Source organism: Scleropages formosus, chromosome 8, assembly GCF_900964775.1.
Source record: "Scleropages formosus chromosome 8, fSclFor1.1, whole genome shotgun sequence".
Taxonomy (NCBI): domain Eukaryota; kingdom Metazoa; phylum Chordata; class Actinopteri; order Osteoglossiformes; family Osteoglossidae; genus Scleropages; species Scleropages formosus.
Window position 1 is genome coordinate 27,511,977 of NC_041813.1, and position 23,664 is coordinate 27,535,640.

At 45.9% G+C, this 23,664-nt stretch overlaps 1 protein-coding gene across 3 annotated transcripts in view; it reads right to left on the minus strand.

Moving 5' to 3' along the window:
* The window catches only part of LOC108937254 (RNA binding protein fox-1 homolog 3-like), a 46,026-nt gene that overhangs the window by 2,368 nt on the left and 19,994 nt on the right, over nt 1-23,664 (minus strand). For 2 of the 3 annotated variants that reach the window (XM_018757071.2, XM_018757062.2), the window contains 10 exons: nt 14,876-15,106; nt 13,384-13,533; nt 11,349-11,402; nt 9,673-9,765; nt 8,518-8,578; nt 8,003-8,056; nt 7,145-7,277; nt 5,865-5,904; nt 4,307-4,365; nt 3,103-3,181 (listed from right to left, as the gene is read on the minus strand). In XM_018757071.2, the coding sequence (XP_018612587.1) occupies nt 3,103-3,181; nt 4,307-4,365; nt 5,865-5,904; nt 7,145-7,277; nt 8,003-8,056; nt 8,518-8,578; nt 9,673-9,765; nt 11,349-11,402; nt 13,384-13,533; nt 14,876-15,106 (954 nt within the window). The remainder of the gene's footprint in view (nt 1-3,102; nt 3,182-4,306; nt 4,366-5,864; nt 5,905-7,144; nt 7,278-8,002; nt 8,057-8,517; nt 8,579-9,672; nt 9,766-11,348; nt 11,403-13,383; nt 13,534-14,875; nt 15,107-23,664) is intronic. The other variant, XM_018757079.2, reaches the window with a different exon arrangement.

Sequence of the window (23,664 nt, forward strand, 5' to 3'; positions counted from 1 at the left end):
TAGGTGACAGCATTTGATTACCGGATCCATTCCCGATGCTTCCGGGAGGAGGGGGAAAGGGGAAAGAAAAAAGACGACGCACACTGGATGCTTAAACGGATCAATTAAAATTTACAGTACGCATTATACGCCCTAACCACATAAACGGTCGGAACCTCAAGATGACAAAATGTCTGCGTGGCACGAGTCACCGGGACGACAAATTCCTGTGTGCAGACCGTTTGACCGTTCATCAAGGAAAACGCTTTGCGTAGCCTTGTGTCGCAGGAACCAACGGTTTTCGGTGAGACGAAGAAAAACGAAACAAAAAACGAGCCGATAAATGACATTAAATGACAGCATAGGTAATTAGTCGTTTCATCTTGCACAGGTGTTGGGGAATGGTCAGCACTGTGACCTGGAAGGATTTAGTCTGAGCTAGCTTTCCACGGAGGAAGAGGTGTTTAGTAGGGAGAAAAGCGACTGCACCCTCCTCTGTGTAGGCTAGCCTGTAACATCAAAGATGAAAAAGGCCCAGTCAGTATAACGGCTGAGAAGAGTCTAAGGGCGCTAGGAACCGTTGGCCTTTTTTCCTTTTTTCCCCTTCAAAAATCTCCTTCCCTTTTTCACCATCTTAATAAGCGCCAGGGATTTTTAGGAAAGGTGCCATTGCGTCATCCCATGAATAGATACTAGAATGTTAACGAGCGTTCTTGTGCGTTTGCGGGCGAGGTAACCGGGTTAGATTGTCGAGAAGCAACTTGCAGGGCCAAAACCGACAAGTCAGCTTTGCGTTCTGTTCAAAGGCAGGATGTGTTTCGAATACCGATACCCTTTTTTTCGGAATTTGATTTAAACAGAATGAAAAAGTCTTAACTGCCTTTTTATATCTATATCCATCAAAGGTGGATCTGAAAAAAATATACGTGTTTAAAGTGATAAAGTTTTCCTTTGTGGAAGGATTTCCGATTTCTACAGCGTCCCCTGAAATCCTTAACAACCCGGCCATTATTTTTGTTCAGTCAGGACCTACAGTGTTCCACTTAAAAAGTGCCTATCGCAGGGGTCGGGGGAAAAAAAAAAAAAAAAAAAAAAAAAAACCGAGGTCCTCAAGTCCCGGTTGCCTCGCCCCAGCAGTTTGGACTACCTCCAAAGGCTAAATGCTAAATCTTCAAAAGCTAAACTCCCCCAAATTTTGAAAACCCTCTAGGTTATGTAGAACTTTCATGAATGTGGGAAGCATTAGAGATTCCAGCATGCTGAAAGTCTTAACTAGAAAGAGAATTTTACGCAGCCTCTGAGGAACTAATTATCAAAGTTTAGATTTTTTTTATACAGCTTCCATTAGAACTAATAATCATATATGATTGAATAATTAAAACAACTCTTCTTCTGTAGCAATTTGGCACTTTGAATCTGTTCCATGATGTCAGTTCACAAACTGGTTTTTAGCTCAAAAGCTTGCAGTTTCAAGCTCCAGGAAGCGCTGTTGTATAATTAAGAAATGCTCCAGGAACTGTACAGCTGTAGATGGATGGAAACAATTTATAAGATACATTGCTTTGCATTAAAGCATCTATTTTTTTTTATCTACAAGAAGAAAAAAAAAAAAAAAAAAAAAAAAAAAACACAATACAGCCAAATCAGAATATAACAAACCATCTGTTGATTTCATTCTGCTATCCATTCCTTCACCTCCTTAACCCTTAAGATAAAGTGCATAAGGAAGGAGAGCATATTTGTCTGGTTAACAGTGGAAGAAGGAGGGAAGGAGAATTTTGAAGAAGAAAAAAAAAAAAAAAAGTCAACAACAGGGGCCACAGTTTTAATTAAGTAAATGATGAGGGGGAAGAGCGTCTTAATTAATGAAAGCTTTTAGCTAGCAGCTGCACCGGGGAATTGCCTGTGTGTTTTTCAAACAATGACACCCATTTTGGCACGGAAAATTTTATTTGTTTGTCTACTGAAGAGTGCTCATTTGACCGATCCCGTGGGCAAGGCGGATGGGTGCGATCTCTCTCTCTTTCTCTCTCTCTCTCATCTCCCACGGAACCATGCTGCCTGCTCATTCATCGTTCATTTTTTTTTTTTTTTTTTTTTAAAAGTTCTCAAGCTTCTACCTACAATCATAAAAATCAAAGAAAAACTGTCAAATATGGTTTTTGTAACTCATTTTTTTCATCTTTGATGTTAGCTGCAAAAGCTAGCTAAAAACAAGCATTAACTAATTGACTGCATCCTTACAAAATGCAGGATTTCTTCATAAAAGGAAAAAAAACATTAAATATTGATTTGATTTTTACCCCCATCAGTACAAAAATAAACAAATGCTATATTTGGAAAAAAGAAAAAAAAAAAAAAAAAAAAAAAAAAAAAAAAATTACACATGATGCAACATCGCTTTTCCATTATTAGCTACAAAATACACGTCTCTGAGAAAGAAGACAGGAATGTTAACCTAAATATCAGATGTGCATTTTATACTGCGAGTCAGCAAGAGGAGGAGATGAGGCTGGGTTTAAAGGTCACTGGGACCATTGGTTGTCACCCCGTTACCACCTACTCCTTGGATAACAGCCCAGATGCCCTGGACTGTTTTTCCTCCTAAACAAGGGCCAGCTGGGCAGAAGATGATGCAAATGAGTGAACAAGGAAGCACTCCCTGCTTGTTTTATAGTGTGTCACAACTGGGATTTCAAACCCCCCCCCCCCTCCATTTTTATCTGTGTTTTTAGTGCTGGAAGGCCCAGCGTTTCCTCTTTCCAGTTGGATCCTTAAAAGGACCCTGTCCCAGTTTTTCGCTGGTACTTTGTCCTGTTTAACAAAAGCCTTACTTTGCTGGGGAAGCCCTCCTGTCTAAACCTTTTGTACTGTCCATATGACTTCTACCCCACAACCAGCCACAGTGTGCTGTGTGTGTTCGGGAGGTGCGCTTCAAAGAGGGGGGGGGAAAAAAAAAAAAAAAAAAAGAGTGACCGCCACTGCATATTCAGTTCAGACTGTTACCATCTTGTCATTTGGTATGTTACTCCTTTTCTTGTCACTGTAAAGCACACTGTAACTAATCCACGCACATTCTGCCAGATGTTACAACTGATTTCTTGTTTTGGGTTAAATGCTCACCATAGTTCCTACGGTGTAGGCCGCGGCCGGGCCAATCAAGTGGGGGTACAGGTCCCCCGTTCCGTAGAGTCTGCCGTAGCTGTGGACAAACAGATCATGAAAAAAGAGAGGCAGTTTGTATTCCTCCCCACGCTAAAGTGGGTGAAATATGAAAGGTAGCAAAATAATTAATGTAACAAGTATAGTTGCTTAATTGCCGCACCGCCTGCTGTTCTACAATGCAACTGCGGTACAGAAAACAGTTTGCTGTCGGTCGCTGCTACCTCGGGACTGCGAGAACCACGTCAGGTACCTGCTTGTGTTTGGTACTGATGTAACAACGGCGCACAGAAGGATTTCACTGACTCTACTTACTTTTCTTCAAGCTGAGGCTGACCTCTCTTACTGACAGGCAGAAATAGGACACTCATATCGGGGAGTATACTGCGTACAGTGCTCATCTGATAAGCCTTGTTTTTTTCACAATCCAAAATTAATCCAATTGGTAGATACTTTTTTCCAATTAAGAGTACAAAGAGAAGGGAACTGGATTAGAAAGTTAAAGCAATTAGATTAATTAGAGAAAAAAAGGGGGGAAAAAAGGAGCAGAAATTCAGAAAGCCCATGAACCGTTTTTTTTTTTTTTTTTTTTTTTTTTTTTTAAGTCTTGCTAATTCGGGCACAACTCTGAGTCGATAGGTGCTCTAATAAAAGTAATGTTATCTGCCTGCTTTTTGTGCCTCATCGCAAGTCATTTCTCTGTCACAGACAGCAAGCTAAAATGTCTAGCAGATCAGAACAACTCGGCTGTCCCAGATTTGACCTATCAGCGTGCATGCAAGACGCCACTGGTAGCAGCAGTCGGTCCCACGGACGCGGTTGGCCGAGCCCTATGAGTCTGGGGCTTTGACGCGAAAGGAAAGATGTGATTACGGATAAAGATTTAAGCACCAGAAGCCTACAATGGGCTTGAATCCCACTAATCTCAAAATTCTTCTTCGTACTGAAACAGATACATCGTCAAATGAATTTTTCCATTGTTTTGCTTGGAGTCGGATAAGTGAATGCGAGAAGAGAGAATCGGTTCTTAGGCTCAGGGCCAGCACAGAAGTTTTGAGAGTTTCAAAGCGGAACGGCGCGCACGTTATCGTGTACGTTAGTTTTGATGCAGTTAATGCTCCGGAACGCGTGTTGCCACTCCAGCGCAGCGGGTCAAGAGGCTTACCTGTCACTGTAAGCGGTAGCGGTGGCAGGCGCTGCATATCTGTAAGCTGCATAACCCCCCTGGGAAGGGCACAGAGAGTCAGAGAGACTGACAAAATAAAGCTCTAATACTGGCTGCCACAGAGATTCTTTTGTTACAGACTTTTGCCATCATTGCTTACCTTCTCCACTACACAGCTAAGGGGAGCCTTTTTTTTTTTTGTCTTTTTTGTGCAAAATCACAAAGCGCTAAAAGATGTTCCCAAGAGGCCAGTGCGCACCTTGTTCGCTCACTCTGTCAAGCTAGGACTGTTAGCCTTGCTGCACTTGCTGGTCCCAGCAGTATTTTTTCTTTTTAAATTTAGATTATACGCACTGACATTTCCTTACTGTTTCTGCCAAGCTGATTACCATGGAAATCAGATGCAAATAATGGATGCAATCATTTATTTTTTAAGTTTATTGATTGCTGTCCAGACGGGTGCTGCATCGAGATCAAATGTCAGAAAGGCCGAACGTTAAACGCAGAAGAAGGCGAGAAGCCGATGACGGGAGACCTGTCCCGGGAGCACAATGCACTTTCTGTCCCTGTGGGAAGGACTTCTTTTGCGCTGTGCACAGTCCCCAGGAGGGATGTGAAACTTCACGTCAGCAATGTAACATTCTTACTTATGGAACTGCTGTAAATGTGGAATGGTTTCTTTCAAATTATATTTACAATGATACAGTAAGGGATGTTATTCCTTTAAGATGAAAAAGGGCTTTTTTTGTGTGTTTCTGCCAGAACTTTGTTTTACTTGGTCTTTTCATTATGAACTTCTCTCGCAGTGCTCTCCGGTCCCGAGGAAGAACCTCGTACCGATTTGTATTGCTGCTCTCTCTTGCGCTTTCCCTAGCTGCCAATACTTTCGCTGGGATATTCGACGGTGCGATGCTCCTGAGGCTTTGCCATGGAGCTGATAACGAGGTGGACTAGGAGAGCACCTGACAGCTTTGTTGAGCAAACAAAAGATCCCTCCTAAGGAATGGACAGAAGCGGCAAAGGGCCAACCGGCCTGTGTGGAAAACGAAGAAACTGGAGGGATCTGGGATGCTGGCGCGCTCCACTGAGGTGAGGTCATGGATGAGCGTGTGCCAACAAGCCTCACAGGAGAATGAACCTGGGAGGGTTAGCGATACGACAACCCGTCTCAGTCCAGGGAGCGACACCAAAGGCTTCAGCCCGAAAAGCCGAGGGCCTGCATGCCAAAGGGGTTGTTGGACAGGATACGGGCGGGATGTTAGGTTTGTTAGAACCCTCCCCTTCTCTAATCGCCGCCACGCAGACATTACGGTGTTCACCGCCAACGGCCAGCAGGCTCACGTTTGGGGCTACCGTGACAATGGCCCGATCCCGATCAATTAGTGACCGGCATCCCGTGCTCACAGGAGGCTCCATGTGGTCTGCTGTGTCTTCACAGCTGACTGGTTCAGACAATTTCCAGCACAGAAAGCATGGTTATGGAAAAGTTCTCCCATTCCTTTTTGAGAAGACAAGTGATGCGGTTAAAAAAAAAAAAAAAAAAAAAAATTATACTTACATAAATTTCTGCCCCGTAGAAACCATCCTGGTAAACCACCCTGAAAAGAAACCGAAAGAGGTCGGGAGAGAGTGTTAGCAGGCCCGAGTTTTACGCATTTTCTTTGTTTTTAAAAAGAAAGAGCGTGAAGAGAGACTGACATTTCAGATGCATGAAACTCAGCAGGGCTGCAGCTGAAACTGTGCTACCAGGAAGGTCAGGTTTCTAAGAGCTGCATCGTAAATGAAGCCACATCTCAACCGGCCTGCCACTTCAAAACGCAGAATACCCCCTTTCTGTCTTCTGCTTTTATACAGGGTGGCAGGCGACGCAGGGGTTGAAGAGCCACATGTGTGACCAAGCACCCGTGCGTTCAAATACCATGCGGTATAAAAGGGTGACTGGGTAAACATGTGAGCTGTGTAAGTCTCTGTGGTCAAAAGTGTCTGCCAAGCAACTCAATAATGCAGCTTTCTCAACACTAGCAAAATTATTACGCTATACCCACCAACGGAAGCTGCTCTGCTCTTCGGCCTTCAGCATTTTCCATTCCTTTAGTTTAGTCTTCAATGTCCAGTCTACCGCTTCCTCCTAGTCATTCATTCCTCCAGATCGTTTAATCTTTCTCGGTTAAACCTATGGGTCCTGATCTGTTCAGATCTCACTCTCTGTCTGTGTTCTTGTGTAGTAGCTTCCACGTTATGCGCCTTGCACGATCGCGGATCTTCCAGTGTGCACGATGAGGCTTCCCAATGCGCGTCACGGAATTGTAGAGGAGAGAGCATCGTGAGATGCGAGCTACTCTCGACTCCCAGAAGCCTTTCGACCGGACACAAGCCCACAGTTCATCGAACCCCAAACACGTTTGGGAACCTGGCTTCTTGCTCATGGTAGCTTTCGTATGACCATTTCCTGGCTCCCGTTTCCTAACGGCCGTGCTCAGTTTCAGAATGTAAGCTGCTCTGTGTCATCACATGCAAGGTTAAGCAACTGCACTGCGTTTACCTGTAAACAAACACCCCATTACATGGTATCTCGATCCACCTATCGATTATCATTCCTCGTAACAATGCTACACGATCTCGCACGCTTAATCGGATATCTGAGGGGTTTCCTGTTACTTTTTTAGCTTTGGTGGCTTATATATGCCTATTCCCATTATCTTTCATATATTACTGAAAAAATAAAACTATTAAGAATTAAAAATCTCGGAGTGACAACAGGGAATCTCACCAGTGCTTCAGCAGTGCGACACACAGTTGAGTGGAGCACCTAAAGTGCCGTGTGACATAGACACTCACGCTCCGTAGGCTGGGATGGGTAGGGGCGGAGCCGTAGTGCGGAATGCGTTGTAGACAGCCCTACCCCGCCCTCGCAGATGGGTGCCTCTGTATGGCGCTACAGTCCCTGTCGTCGTATACGGGAGCCCAGTTACTGTGAGGACAGAAGACAAGAAAGAAGATGCTGTGAAGACAGAGATGCACTAACTAAAGGGGAAGTGTAACTACGAAGAAGTTTATAGTCCCAGGAGAAGCTCTGCTTACTTCATTAATAAACAATTTTTTTTTTTTTAAAAATCATGCGTGATGTAACGGGCATGCCTGTGTGTGTGTCTGAGTGCAAGAGACCAAGCCTGTGGAACTATGTGCATGTGAGAGAAAACAGGATGTAATGTTGGAGTAGCAGCAGGGTGCTGCTCAAAGTGCTGTAGAAGGAGGGCTGGATATAAAAATGATAGATGGCTACTGTCTGTCTCAGCAGGTTATTGAGAGGTTCGCCATAAAGCTGTCCAGGGAACGAACAGATTTTAGTCTAATGAGCAAAAAAGAAGAGCCGTTAAAGTGTCGAGATGCTCCCAGCCCTCCTCTTTGGATCAAAATCAGACCTCTTCCCAGACTCTACTTTCCCTGCATGGCCCGTGACCCTGAGGTCTCCCAAATCCACATTCACGGTATCACCCGGTGCCACCGTGCTCTTTTAAACAAGAGCAGAGAGCAGACCGGATCCTGGTTAGCGAGCGTAGTGCCCTTTGCTGCAGCCCTTAACGTGGAGCGCGTAGCTTTTGTGCTGAAACACACAGCCAAGATCCCTGGAGAGTGACAAGTGAAGGAACACGAAAAGGGGTCTGGGATGATGCGAGGCCCCACGTTTCTGCTTACCCGCGTACAGCTCAGGCCCGCAGACAGCTCCAACCATCGGGTTAAGCTTCCAGCCTAGAGACGCAAAGAGTTAAAGGTCATTAGCCTTCCCACAAAAGTTTACATCTTTTTTTTCATACAGACAGGGAGGACACTATTTCTTTATGAAGAAATATGCATTTATGAGTAAAAGGTATATAATCCACTTTGGATAACCCATGTGTGGTCAGCAGTTAGTCGTGGTTAAGAGTAGTCGCCTAGCAAACTAAAGCCTTACCACCTGCTCTGCTACCCTCGAGCAAAGTACTTACCCTGCTGTGCAAACGGGCCAGTAATTGCTAATAACTTAGCTTTTTCGGAAAAAAGCGTCAGCTAGAGGAACAAATAAAAAAAAAATTCTACACACAATGTGCTAACAATCCTAAATTGTTATAAATTCCCAGTAACAGTGAGCTTTCCCCTACAGCTCATCTCCAAAGTTTCAAAAGGTGTTTGCATGTGTTCAAGACTAGAGGCACTGCTGCACCGCTACTTACCGTTCGCATAAGGGTTTGCCACTTTTTTGTTAGTCATTACTCTTGCCGTTGCGTTGTTTACCTGTTTCAAAAAACAAGCTGACACATTCATCCACAAGGCATTACGAGGATTAACATTTATTCTTACCCTAGCATCGTTAAAGAGTTCTTAATACCAAAGAAGCAAAGATTCAAATCTTCAATTTTGACTGCCTTTCCTTCAGTTTAAACTACACGTCAAGGTCTTGTGAGAAGTTCAAGTACCGCTGCTGACCTTCATCCAGTTCTGCTCTCATCTTTCTGCACTGTGCAGTTCTGCAGCCAACTTCTCACACATTCCTATATGAGGTCTGCAAGTCAAGAAGACCCTTTCTCCGATTTTAGACCAAGCTCGAGAGCGGAAGGGACTTCACCACAACAATGCCAGAAAGTCATTATAGCACCTTTGCAGGAGTTTCGCGGTGCTGGACGGCAGAGTCTGATATTCTACACCAAAGAAAGAGCCATTGGTGGTGGCGCTGCCAAACGCCCCCACCCCCCCACCACAACATCATGTTAGCGTTTCGCTCTCTTATTAATTATGGCTAATGGTTTTCAATTCCACAGGGGCAGTGCAGGTAATTTAGTCTATGGAAACAATTGGCTAGAGCCTACCTTGAAATACATCTTGGCAGACTTAAGTAAGTTATTTATGCACATTTCTCTTTCACAGTCTACAGGAATTTGCATGCCACGCAGAGTACAGAAACATTTAATATCAGCAAACCGAAAGAAAACAAAATATGGTGGCGACAAGCAGGACAACAAAGCGTGAAAGTCTCATTCTCTAAGTGTTTGACAGGCACCGGGTCATGCCTAATATCATGCATCGCTTAGAGACCAAAAAAAAAAAAAAAAGACGGACAGAACAAAAGTCAATTTTTTTGCTCCGATCAGCTGACTGAGTGGATCCGCTCCACTCCGATCGGCGAGCACACAGACAGGTGAGGCCCAGTGCCAGCTGTGCAGATGGTGCGGGGGAGTGGAGAGGAAGAGGAGTGCGGGACGGACAGGAGGAGGGGAGGAGGGGAGGAGGGATGACTGTGGGAAAGAGCGAACAAGACGGAGGGACTGTGGAGGCAACCGCAGGGTGTGGGAGGAACAAGGAGGCGGGAGGTAGTGGAAAAGGAAAAGCACCTCTATTTTGCGTCCTTCTACGATAGTACCGTTTAGTTTTTCCCGCGCATGGTCGGCATCTGCGCTCGTTTCGAACGTTACAAAGCCGAAGCCCTTCGCCACGGTGAACCGCAGGTGGGGTCAGGGTGGGGGGTGGGCCGCGGGGTAGAAAGAAGAAAATATACCAAGGTGAGCTGCAGAAAAAACACCTTTAAAGCACAAGAGGTGGTTAGTAATGTGCTAGAAGCAGAACACAGAGACACTGGTGATGTAGGAAAGAGACAATGTAACTTCCCACTCCGACACCCACGGCTTGGCCTGCCTTACCATGCACAGACACTCTGGAAGATCAAATCAAACGCACGATTATGCCTCTGCTGCTTCTCTGAAAAGAGCCATTGTACAGTGGGAGGACCTGACTCGTCGATAGCTGAAAAGACATTTTTGGCGATCGATAAACCTGCGCAGGTGCTCTAAATGCTGGCGCAAGTCAGCAAGTTCCAGTGTCAGGAGGCTTTGCCTGTGGTCTATGGCTCTTGTGTCTAAATAACGTCTTATACGTGTACTCCGAGGCAGGGACAAACGTCAAAGGCCCAAAGCCAAAACGAGACTTCTGAATTCGACAGAGATCCGATTGTGTTATTGCGTCATTACTCTAACGATTTATAAAGTGACGGTGGCCGACGTAAAGTGTAAAGTTGACCTTGTGGAATTTTTTTGAATTTCTCTTTACACTTGCAAATTCAACCCTGTCCTCGGAACTGTTCCACATTGCCAACATCCACTATGGCAAAGTCAGACCCTTACACTCCACTGGTGACTTAAAGGAGTAAGGAGATCAAACGCGATGCCATGAACACGCGTCCCGGCGCCAGTCTGTGGGAGACAACACGTGAGACGTGAAGAGCAGCCCGATCTTTTACAGACATTCCAAAGCTACACCCCTCCTTCTGGGATAAACAACGCAGCGCCCATCTTTGGCAAGCAAAATATAAATTAAAGAAATACATTTTAAAAGAAGAAATTGAGGGCAACTTTAATCCTTTTGACATTTGATGTGACTGTGTGTGCTTTTTTGTTACTTTTATCACGCACACATAATTAGCCTTTCTAGCCTCTAAAGGAAGCACTGCTGTGTTTTGAAAGAGACAGATATACCAAGTGCACATTTGAACAGCTGTTTATAAACGATTTATCTGCGGCACGGCAGATTCAAATATCAGATGGATTTCCAAAAATAAGGTAAAGGCCTCGCGTGACGTAACCCGTACAGGCGGAACACTCGGCAATATCAATCAGAGCGGACAGGATTTTGAGACGGTGACACAACTGGTCCCAGAGATAGGGGTTACGTGCGTGTACACGTGCGATAATGTGAAATTGTCATTTTAGTGGTTGTTTTCCCCTCTTACACAATAGAGCATCTCAGTTAATAAGCAGGGTAGTAGAAGGCTACAGGCGGGATGGAAGCAAACGCGTGTGTGTAAAAGTGACAAAAGTGTGCTATGAACACTGTTACAGTTAGAGCCAATCTCATCTATTCCAGTTAACACAGTGCGTCTTGCAAGGGGATCGAGGCCAGGCCTGTGACCTCACCGGGCCTAGACACGCGGGACCCAATTACCCAGCCGGTGGCACAACTTGACCGGAGTTCATGGGAACCAGGCGAACGAGAGAGGTTGTTCCAGTTGGCTTACCTTCGAGCCTCGTTCGTTAAAAATTATTTCCACGTCCAAAATCTTTCCGAATTGCTGCAAAGAAGGAGATAAAACAAAAAAAGTTAACAGAGCAGACAACTGAACTTGTCACTGAACGATGGCACTCGAACCGGAGAGCTCAGCCACACGACTGTAACAAGGAAACATAAACCGCTTTCGTTTAACGTGCCAAGTTTAAGCTGCGTTGCTTTTCATTATCTACCATTTGCTGTCCTCCCAGCAGGGTGGCCAGAGAAAAGTCGGTAGTTTGCACCCGTCTTTATGCGATCGACCCGACGTGGGAGCGATGGCAATATAGAGGTTCTAAAACCCATGGATATCACTAAAACGCTGCTTTGTACATATGGTTTGCTGGTTCCGGGGTCACGTCAGTCGACCGCAGGCCTGAAAAAGGCAAGCTGAACAAGGGAAGCACAAGCAGGCAAAACACAGTTCATCTGTAAGGTAGAAGCTCTCTGGGAGTGGGACAATGTGAAGCCTGAAACAGGTAAGTAGTGTATACAGATCGATTCTGTTACCTAACACTCTTCCTCTTTGCCGTCTTCCCCAAAAGTGTATTTCTCCATTACCTTCACAGTTATTACAAATGGCCACGAACCCCACAGAAAGCATGTAAACTGTGATGTTACTTTTTCCCGGCCGTGTAATTTGGGGCTTTTCTATGAAAAATTCCACGTCCTACAGCAATGTACAGGAAAGGACAGAGGGCTTTGTGGGAGAGCTGATGCTACCAATAGGTTTTCTGGTCACCAGACCTGCAATGAGCAAGGAACGTTCCCCCCCCCCCCCCCCCATCATGTTCCCTCATCTCTGCAAAAGTCACTCTGCGGCGCCTTAAGTGGTTAACGAGCTGAATCCAATTAAACGGGTTTGCCTCTGGATCATTAGAAAACAGTGGAATGTAAGCTCCTCCAGCGGGGATGAGAGTGAGTTTTAATTGCTGCCTACAATGGCCACATTATTCCATTAAAGCTGATTACCCCCGTTTCTTCTCAGCACAACAGGGGGAGAAAAGATACTCTCCAGACTGGCCGAACGGAATGGAATCGATTGTTTAGTCAGAGCACTCCGTTTAGAAAAAAGCTACTTCTTATCCACCCGTCCGGTCCATACGACATACAGGAACAGCAGGTGGGCACTCGGACAGGTCATTGGAGGTTGACTGAAAAGCGATGGCGGACCTCCGGTACTTGAAGGCCACGGACACCGGGAGACGAAACTCCCGAGTCAAATAACGACACACTTAAACTGAAGAGAGGTGGAATCGAAGCTAGCTGTCAACAGAAAGACTGGTCTTAGTCTCCCTTAGTGAGGACTAGTGCTTCCCACACCTTAAAATCGCACATGCCAAAGATGTGAAGCCGTTTGCACACACACAAATTTAAAAAAAATTATTTTCAGCAGGTAACCGTAAAAGATAGCTCCACCTCCCCATCAGAAAATGAAACTGCAACTCCCCAACCAAACATCTGCTACTTGACATAACATGCTAATTTTGCTCAAGTCAAAGTGCTTTGTAAGCAAGTATGAATTGAGCAAAGGCTTTCATATCAGGGCGCGCTCGTTTGGTACGGGCCACCCGCTAACCGAAATCACAGAGTCTGACGGAATGAGCTTATGGCACCAATTAATTACTTTAAGAGGGAATGCTCCGTCAGGGTTCCGCAGAGCAAGGGCGACGAGCATCTGAGCCCAAGCGTAATGGCTGTTGAGGAGTAACGGGGGCCTCAAAACAAGTTTGCGTAAGGACCGACTTATCTCGAAAGCCTGTTAAGAAAATACAAAAACAGTAATGTACAAATTTCGATGGCGTGCATCACAGGAAAGGCTCTTTGTGCACACTTACTATACTACCATCTACTTCAGAGAGTGAGCAGACAAAGTACTAGGAGGAGCCTCTCCCAACTGCGATCGATGGTCTGCACACAACTTTTCAAGCTATCCAGTTGTCAAGGTACGGAGAAACGGTGCTGGGAGTCGGAGCGCTCTGCAGCCAGGGTCAACGGCAGCTCACCCCAAACATCTGCCGCAGGTCTGGGTCGCGGAACCGGAATGGGATGTTGGAGACGTGCAGCCGTTTAGGCTGCTGCTTCTCCGGGGTGTCTGGTGGCTGTAGCTGGAGCTGGAGTGACTGGGGGGCCTCTGCCTGTGTCACATCATCTGTCTGAAAGGAAGAAACAAAATGATAAACATCGTAATTTCCTACTGTTGCCAAAATCTATGACCCATCTTACGGCAGGGAGGAAACACCAAGGCTACTCTGATCGCTGAACCCTCCCATCCTGGACAGTCTTTTCCCGGAGCGAGTCGATGACAGATTTGGCAGTGTTACCCAGCTCCTTCAAAAACTCCTAGGCTGAGGGGGACCCACTGTAACTAAGAGACGGTTTTAAAAAAAAAAAAGATCAAAGGCTGATTGACAAAGGATGCCGGATATGTGCTGGAGAGAGAAAAACCCACATATGCTGCTGATCTCCCAGGAACGAATGGCAGTATTTTTTGACTTTTGTACATTTCAGCAGAAGTTGAATCGTTCAACCAGAATGCCGACAAAGCAGCAATGCACCTCAAAACCACAGTAAACTGAGGATGGGAAAAAGCCACAAATGAGAGAGGAAATTAAAGCAAAATCCCAAACAAACATACCATTAAAAACAACATTCCCAGGTTCAAAAGCACCTTGTGATATCGCCTATCATACACTGACGTGTAAAAAAAAAAAAAAAAAAACAGCACACGACGCTCGTCATCCTCCCAAGAGAGGGATGAGCAAATGATGGCACAGTTCACAAACCTGTACAAGACTAACGGGAAAGCAGCGGAATAGTCGAAATCACAGCAGAAGAAAAGAGTGTGAGGAAATGAAATCAGACGCTGACTTCCAAGTTTTGAGAAGTTGAAAAAAAAAAAAAAAAAATCATAATATTCCCCTCACATAAAATTGTTTTCAATCCAAAACTGGAATGTCACGATGACAGACACCTACCAGATGTGCCGATAAACACAAGATAAAGATGATACTTTCTGATCTAAACACAAAAATTATACACAAACTGCACATCTATGGGATTACTGAATTAACATTGTAGAAACAATTTTTTTGTCCGCAAGAATCCCACTGGATTTGCTAGGAGGGGGAGGGAAGGGGAAAAAAAAAAAAAAAAAAAAAAAAAAAAAAAGAGCTTTTTCCTTTTGATTCAGAAGAAAATCTGTTTCTCCTACTCTCATCAGATGAGTTAACGCTGTAAAGAGTTTGCGCATCCCCTTTAGAGAGTGCGCCATCTCTGCTGTAGGAAAGCTCATTCATTAGCTGGTCTAGAACAATCGGTGAACATTTTTAAGAACCATCTTTCCACACAGTAAAACCACAACGGCAAATATGTTGCTGAGGGTCTTTGTCTTTTTTTGAACCAAATCTACCGTTGCTGTTCAGTCACCGCAGTACACGAGGCAAAGTAACGCTACCAATAAGTACCGATGCCCTGAGGAACCAGTAAGAAACTGACCGTTGAGGTGGCAGCGCTGCGGTCTGTGACAGGTGGCTCGCCGAGAGTGGGTGTGGCGGTAGGAGTGGCTGTGTAGATGGTTACGGCGCTCTGGCACCCGTACTCCGCTGTGGGATGGTGCGGTGCCGCCGCATACTCCGCCGGGATGCTGCTTTGATGGGGCGGGGGGTACTGTGCGGGGGGGTACGGCTGAGCCATCGTCTCTGGGGGGGCTGTGGCCTCCTGGTTACCCTGGAAACAAGAGAGAATTAAATCAGCTTGCCCTTTCCATTTTAAGGCTTAAAAACTGCTAAATGTACTCTCAGATTCCTGGGTACGGTGCTGACCAGGAGATGGAAGTGACGTCCAAGTATCCAGACTTCACTTTAATGACAAAAAAGGTATGCTTTGCTTTCAATGGGAAGAAAAAGCGGACAAAGCCAGCAGTCAATCGTACCCCTGTGTGGTTCTCCGAGTGGCACGCTCGGTTTGCGAGCGATCGCAGCGCCGGGGAGGAAGACCGTTGATGCCATAATCCTGTACCTCCAATTTACATGTGATTAAGGGGATTGGTAAGATGCGCAAACACCCGCCCACGCTCCACCACATCTTAGTAAAAACCAAGTAATAACAAAATCGGATGAGTTCATTAACATGGAGTAATTCCATTTATCATCTGAGAACCTGGCTCTGACTTTTTGTGGCTGAGCTGTAGTGCTAAACACGTCTACTGAATTACAGAGTATTTCTGTCTGTTTTCACTGCTCATCTTTCCTCAGGATGGAAAAAACAGACATTTTACAGAGTGAAGCTGTCACACAGAACCAATTATAACTGACCACGAAAGCCCATTTCTAAACACGGTGAGCGGAGGAGAAACGAGCTCTGCCATCATCACGTCCCGAGCGTGAATTTCTTCTTGGCAAGGAGATGGCTGGGGAAATGAACTTTGTGGCAGCAAACAACTTGAAGAAAAGCAACCGGATCACGTTTTGGGGCAGATTAAAAGGGCCGCTTAATGGGTATTAGCGAGCACACGGTATTCTGCACGTCCCAGAACTCTCGCTGGACCCGGACCGGGACGAGGGGGAATCCGGTCAAGCGCAAAGCAACACGCCAATTAACTGATATATTCCGATAACACCCTTTGATTCAAGTGACAGTCTTCTAATGCAGTGAGACGTTTGCCAACTACAGGCAGCCAACAGTCCTGTCCTCTACTTCTTCCTCTTTTCTGTGACTCCTCACTGCCTGGCTCTACTCATCTGAGTGTTAGCCCCAGGGCTATTGTCAACAGTGGAACGCTCTCCAGATGGCTTCGCACATTATTCTTACATACATTCTTTATTCAGCCGATGCCCTTTGTGCAAAGGAACAAGCAGAAGTAGAGCACTTGTCAGCGACCGTGAGTGTGAACCTCGGTCACAACTGCCCTCACATCTAGTAGAGTGTAATGGGTTAAAAACACAACAGTACCGAACGGTGTACCGCAGAGGAAGAGACGCTCCACTGCAGTAGTTTTGCACTCCACCGCAATATTACTGATTAGACAAGTAAGCAGATTTTCCACTAAAACGTCTCGAGATATATGGCGAACACAAAGCGCAGATGAGGGCTACTCAGGTCGCGGTTGTGGAGAAACGAGTCGTGCAGGTTGTCCTTACAGCGAGAGCTACAAAAACGCAAATAAATAGGTTCAGTGCAGACAGTAAGCTGGACCGTGTGGGTCGCCGCCACTCTGGACCAAAAATGCAGACTCGGCTCTTGAGGACCACAAGTTCAAGAGCCATCCCGTGGAATCTCAACGTGAAGTGCACTGCAAAAAGAGGATGCCAGTCTAAGCCTTGTTGGATTTTGTCTGTACAATGTGCACCTGTGTGCGTGTGCAGTGTATGGAAACCCAGGCGAGAGACTGTTATGTGCACTTATTTGAGAAGATCTTAAAAAAGTTAGCACTAAAAGATTTCGGTGAATAATATTTCGTTAAAAACACATCACTTTAAACAAACTGAAAATGATGGAATCGACAAAAAGAATTCTACAAACAAGTATTTTGTCAAAGGCAGACTCAGCACGCAGGATCACATTACAGCATTTTGCTACATATGCTTTGCCAGTAAGGTTCTGGAAATTATCCCAAATCTTCATTTATGTTTACTTCTAAAAGATTATCTTTATGCAAGGACACAACCAAGATGGTGTACATTATGAACAGCAGCACAACTAGCTTAATACAAAAGGCATGCATTTTATGGTGTAAAGCAGCGTTCACTGGAAATACACCAACACCCCGAAGATGACTCCGGAAACTCATGTTAGGACGCTGGGATTACTGTGCGACAAACTAAAAGCAATTTGAAGCATTAGGTTCCGCAAAAGAACGCAACAAAATGGTGTCAGGAACAGTTTCTCCTGGCTCCATCCGCACGGGTCTGGCACTTGACTGAAACATTTCCAAAGTAGTTTGAAGTGTCTGCTTTTCCTGACTTGCTAAGGGAGCGATATAGGAAGTGTTTACGCCGATGGTCCATTTTTCATCACCAACTTTCACCCATTCCCGCGTCTGCTGATAGGGTAGGAGGTGCTTCCAGTTTAATGGGCACACAGGGAATTGCCTTACTGTAAAAACAGAGGAAGCGGCAAGATGCTGACGGGTTGGCAAACGACCGGGGGCACTCTCTCGATTAGCAAAACGCTCCATTATCCAGATAAGAAAGTGCTTGTGCAGTTGGACGGACCCTGCAGATCCAGGAGGTTGTGAGGTTCGCACTCTGACCCGGGTGGCTGTGGGATTCAAAGTACTGCTTGTTTTGTTTGTCTAAGTTTTAGACATTCTGCCAATTGCTATCGAAGAAAATTAAATACTTTCACTCGCTTTCATAAAAACACACAAAGACAATGCACATTTCAGCAGATGTCTTCGACAGCCTGAGAGACTTCAGTGAGACACCGAGGTACGAAGCACATCCGTCTACCTGCCGTTTCAGATTAAAGTGGCCCTTTGGAGTCAGTGCAGACACCACATCTGCACCGGCCTGCCGTTTGCCGCGCAGTCGAAGCATCGCGCACGCTGTGAAAACACGGAGCCGAGACCGTGTCCAACAACCCTTGTGGCTCTGGATCCAAAGTTCCTCCAGCGTCACATCGGCGGCTATGTCAGCGCAGAGAAGAGAGGCACGTGGCGGCGCATGCTCAACGACCGCCGTTCTTTCACCTCCGGGCTGCTCCAGGACACAGCTGTGATCCAGGCCTGCGGGGACAGCGTAAATATGGCAGGGCTGCGGCCTGCACCGCACCTCCAATGGGGAGAAGCGAGCGGGATGCTCCTTTGCTGCTCCCAGAGCAACGCTTTACCTTCTCGCAGTCCCTCCCACTCCGCTGGTTCTCCGGGTGGGGGTGACTCCCCTGCTTTGGACCCCAGCAGCGGATTCATCAGACCCCTCCCCCTAGTAATCACTGACAGACTGAGACAAAGCTCCATGCGGCCAAGTTTGCGGATGGACAACCCCTCAAAAAAACCCTCACGCCTGCAATGCAGAGGAAGTGCGGAATGGAAACAAAACCCATGTGGGGGCGGGGGCATCAAAATATTACACACACATAATACTGCACCCCCAGCAGCCACTTACGTTGCCTGCCAGCTGGACTGTCACGCAGCCGCCTTTCACTCTGCAGCTACCTCCAGAATTTACTTGCTTGCTGCTGCCCTGCAAAGACACTTAATGGAGCTTACATTTATACAAAAGCAGATCATTGTGAAGCAATTCAGGTGCCCGAGGGTACAACTGCAGTTCTCCTTCTTTGGGATTCGATCTGGTAATCGTATTGATCACACGTCCAACTGCGAAACCACTCCACCACCTGCTGCACGTTTTTCCATTTTCTTCGCTCCTGTTTAACGTGGTTGCTCAAGGTCAGGAACCCCGAACATCCCCGCCGATGTCTTTGACTCAGCAGACAGCTCTGGGCATACGCCTGAGTCGATGCAATCGGGCAGAGATTGCGGCGAGAGTGTGACAGAACGAGAACGAAGGTAGACGGTAGTACTGGGCCAATCATCGTCACGATTTTACCATCACAACCTCAGTTGCGTCCTGAAACCAGGGAATCTCTCTGGAAAATAAGACTGCCGCTATCCCGTCTGTACAAAAGCAGCCTGAGTGAATTCTCCCAGCATGCTCTGTGCTTTATCTACTCTATAACAAATGAGCAGGTGTGCTCAGGGAGTACAGTGGTGGACGGGGGGAGAGGGGGAATAAGGGCAAATGTTTGACGTTTTTGGGCCAGATTAACAGAAACGCATGACAAGTTTCAGCAAAACACTGTATTTTATACACAGGAGAACACTCGGTGGAACCAAACTGGGATGAGGGGTAATCTGGTCAAGATCAAAGTTTAGTACAGCGAGACATTTGCCACCTACAGGCCAAACCTCTTCATAGCCAGCGGCCTTGTATTCCATCTCAAAGAAAAGGACACCCAGAAAGTGAGCGAGCACAAGGATCTCTCAAACTACCTTCAAAATGGTTAAACAAAAAGTGTGGGGGGGGGGGGAGCAACGGTATTTGTCACCGTATTTACTTTTTTGCCAAACGTTTCAGAAGGCTCCTTGAAAGAATCCAATTTTAAATCATTTGTGGAGAACCGTTTGTCAAATCAGAATGTGCCTCAGCTCTCAGACAAAGTGCACGTGTCTGTAGGTGCTCAAACGCCCGTGACAGGGTGAGCCGACAGGCCAGTTCACTCTGGAGATCTGCTTGGTTTGGCACGAGATGAAATATTCATCCGCTAAGTGGTGCGGCAGCCTCTCTGGTGGAGCGCTCGCCCTTTGTTTATGTTCACTTATGAAAGGTCGAGAAGACTGCCGTGTTAGCGACATGGGCGGCTAAAGAGTAGAATTTCACACACGTGGACAGGACACTGCTCAGCGACTACGGGGGGAGCGCAAGGTAAATTCTGTAAGAACTTTGAACTCGAAAGACACACTTCCTTCTCTTTCCAATCTCCAGGGAACAGTCTACGTACCACAGAGTTCCTCAGCGCCTAAGAAGGTGGATTATCACTGTGGTTCTAACACATCGATGAAGATGAACCTCAGCAAGAACACAGCTGTACTTCACCTGCTGCGATCAAGTCTGGAATCACCAGTTGCCCTCGACAGTCAGACTAAACAGCTGTAACTCACGGTGCTGGATGAGACAGAGGATGACCTGGATGAAGCTGCAAAGATGGGGAGAGATTAATATCTTGTATATCCACCTGTTATGTGACAGACAATGACAGCGAAACATGTTTGCTTTGATGGATTCTCAAATCTGCAGCACAAGAAGAAGAAAAGCAGCGGATGAAAGGTGCGCTCTTTACCAGAGAGACTCAATGGAAGTAATCACTAGTAAGAACGTGTGCCACTGAGGCAAGGGGCTGCGATACTTGGAGGGGGGCCAGAGCACGCAAACTGGAACAAACAGCGTAGATGCTGCCAATTCGTCACACGCCTCCCGTTTACGTGAGCTGCAATGCAGGGGCTGTGGCAGTTGAGGACCTGGCCTGGAGCTCAGACCACTGGGTTGTAAGCCCTAAGTAGGAAAGTACTACTTGACACCTGAGGTGCTCTACCTTTCCTTTTACGTTCATTCAGAAGGGCACTAAAGTACATTTGCTCTATGGGGCCCAGACAAAAACCATGCATACTCTTCCTCAAAGTGAATGTAAGATTGTATCCGTTTCCTTCAAACCCAACTTTCAGCCTTCTTATGGAAATTATTGTTCTCCAGGCTCAGTGACATTTAATCTTCCCGAGATCCACATTCTCGTTTAATTTGCTTCAACTCCTGCAGTTTACGCTCCATAATTTACAAGCTGTTCCAAGAGCACTCTTTCAAGTATGCGTGAATGTGCGTGTGCACACGTGTGCGCGTGTGTTTGGGGGTGAGGAAGGTAAACCATTTTTTTTCCACAATTCAAAGTGGGTGGGGCCGGGACTTCCTACGTATCCGTCGATCGTGACACCGGGGTGTTGGGCGTTGACGGGAGAATGGAAAAGTGCGCCGTTTTCCACATTTTCCGCACGTGTGCATGACGGAGGCTTTCCCTGGCATTGCAACTGAAGCAATTCATGTTACCTCTCTTTGCTCAAAGATCCAACAGCAGGTGTTTCCATCTGCAACATTCACCTTGATTCCATTCAGCGAAGGGTCTCCTTCAAGTTTTCCAGTATACTTAGTACTGTAACGTTAGGAAAAGCAACAGTAATTATTTTCCACATCAATATGCATACAAAGGGTTCAAGAAATCCTGCAGAAATTGGTCAGGAATTTGCCTTTTTCCCTTTGAGAAGGATCATCACTAACACCAACCCAAGCTTCACCGTTTGACTTTCACATTGTTCACTTGTTAATTAGCCCAATTAGCAATAAGTAAGGGTTTCACTGCTGAGAAGACGATTGTTGATTAACCTTTATTCTTAGGTAAAGAGTATCCAACTCGCGTGCAACGCATGCCAAACTCCGGGAGACACTTTTCTTCTATTTTAATCCATTTCACCTCTCCAGAAAAGCAACTCAGGCAAAAATTTAAGTGTATACAAGAAGGTGTTTCACTACTCGCATCCAACAATCTGTAGACAGACACGAGTGGGAATACTCGTTTAGCTGCTAGTTAAGATACTATCTAACTTACACTTGCTAGGAGCGAACAAAGGTGGCTGAAAGTCCTTTCACAGCAAAACATGGGAGAGTCATCAAAACCATCTGAGCGAAGAGTGCATGGAGACTGATACAGAGGCTCGCTCGAACCTATGCTGTGGACCGGCTTCAGGAACAGGACAGCGATGAAGGATCCACCCTTTACTGAGGATCCTCCAAAAACTGAACGTGCCTGCTGCTGGAATCCGTTCGAGTCAGGGGAAGCGAGGAGATTGCCGGGGCGCGATACGGTCTTACGTATAACACATTGCATCACGAACACGTCCTGAAATTTGACGCTTTTCCTTTTCAGCGGGAGCTTGCCCTGCAGGAGAGCAGGTGGAGTGTTACTGTGATGAAACACTCATGACTGGATTCTCGAAAATGTATCAGCAACAAAATCCAAATGTTTGCAGCAACAATCTGCACTTTCCACAGCCATACCCCGAACCCACTGCAGCGTCTCCACCTTCTTTACCTCTGAGAAATGGACTAAACGCCGAATGTAAGTACAGTACTTCATTAGTATGTCCTGGAAGAGCAGCAATAGAGGGAAATTAAGCTGTTTTTCAGAATTCACTCTCGCCCAGGAGACCAGAACAAAGGGAACTCTGGCCTTGGTCATGACATTGAAATGCTTCATTGACAGAAACGAATGCAAGATTACATTATGCCGTTAGTTCCCAGACAGTCCCACTTCCAGCGAGGCGACTATGATATTTTGAAGTTCCATAACAAATGAAATTCCTGTTTCTGTTGACTCTAATTCTCTCTTTCAAAGCCCTATTACCTCTTAATTACATTTGTTATTGCGTGTGAACAGCAAAGACTATCCTTCAGCTGATTTACAGGACATTTATTGGCCCTTTTCAGCACTTAAAAATGACCACAAATACTGGAACAAATTTTATAAGGTTGACTTTACGGAATTTATATCACAACCGTAATCATGTAAAGAAATGCCAGACGTTTATCCAGATAAACCCGCAAAGTTTGGTTTCTTAATAAAAATGAAAAATTATAATGAGATATTCAGTTCCTTAAGGGTAGCACCCCCTCCTGGTCTACATCTTTGAAAACAAGCACATGTTCCATGAATGCACAGAGTAACATGCAGTGATTTGTAAGTTCATGCTTTCTGCCAGGCAACACGCAGCCCCCCCTCCCCCGGTACCTAATAAATCCTTATGAGCACATCCTGTAAAACCCCGAGGCTGTCTAACCTTGACAGATGAGTGTGGAAATACAGAGAGGACATGATCTTCTAGCAAACGGCAGTAAACACCGGCAGCGTCGATCATCAACTTCATCATTATCACCCCACCCTTACCCCCAGCGCTCCCTACTTCATGGGCCGAGCTTATAAGATACGACACCAGTGCACATCCCCCCCAAAAGGTGACTCTGCCACAAGCGGTTCCACGAATTCCAAGGTCTTTTCCACATCGCTGCATCGCTCCAAGACAAATGGGTAAAAGTGCCATTTGATACAGGGGGTCCCCGTCAAACCAATTTCAGCAGCACCCCCCTTTTGTTTTACGCTGCGGCAGAAAGGATGGTAGACCACCTATGGGTGGGCTCTTCGTAACGCAAACCGAGACGGTGTTTCCAACCCACTTGCATTCCTGTGCTGTGGTAACAGAAGAGAAGCAATCAGTTTGGCACTGCAAAGGAAAAATGACTCCCCAACACACCTCCACGCAAACAACAACACAATAACACACTGCACTCTCCGTGATCAAAGGGGTGATTCACAAATCATTCTGGATGCAAATACATCCGAACAGTCTGGGTTTTTTTTTTTTTTTTCCCCTTTTTTTTTTTTTGGTTCTGACAGTTTTAGGACTTATCAACAAGCAGAAGGTATAATGAGTCATGCGAAACAAAACTCCATCCTTCTGGGCGATTTATTGTTTTATTTGATGAAAGGCAAGAAATATAGAGCTCGAAACAGTGAAACTAGGTAAAATGTTCTCATGAGGTTGTGAAAAAAAAAAGGCACAGAATATTTTCTGTGCCTCTCTTCCACTTTCAGATAATGCAAAGAGCTCTGTTTAAGGCAAATCGAGACAACGATTTTGTGGTTCGAATCCCACCTTGAGCTCTAGTACCCTTGAGCAAGGTATT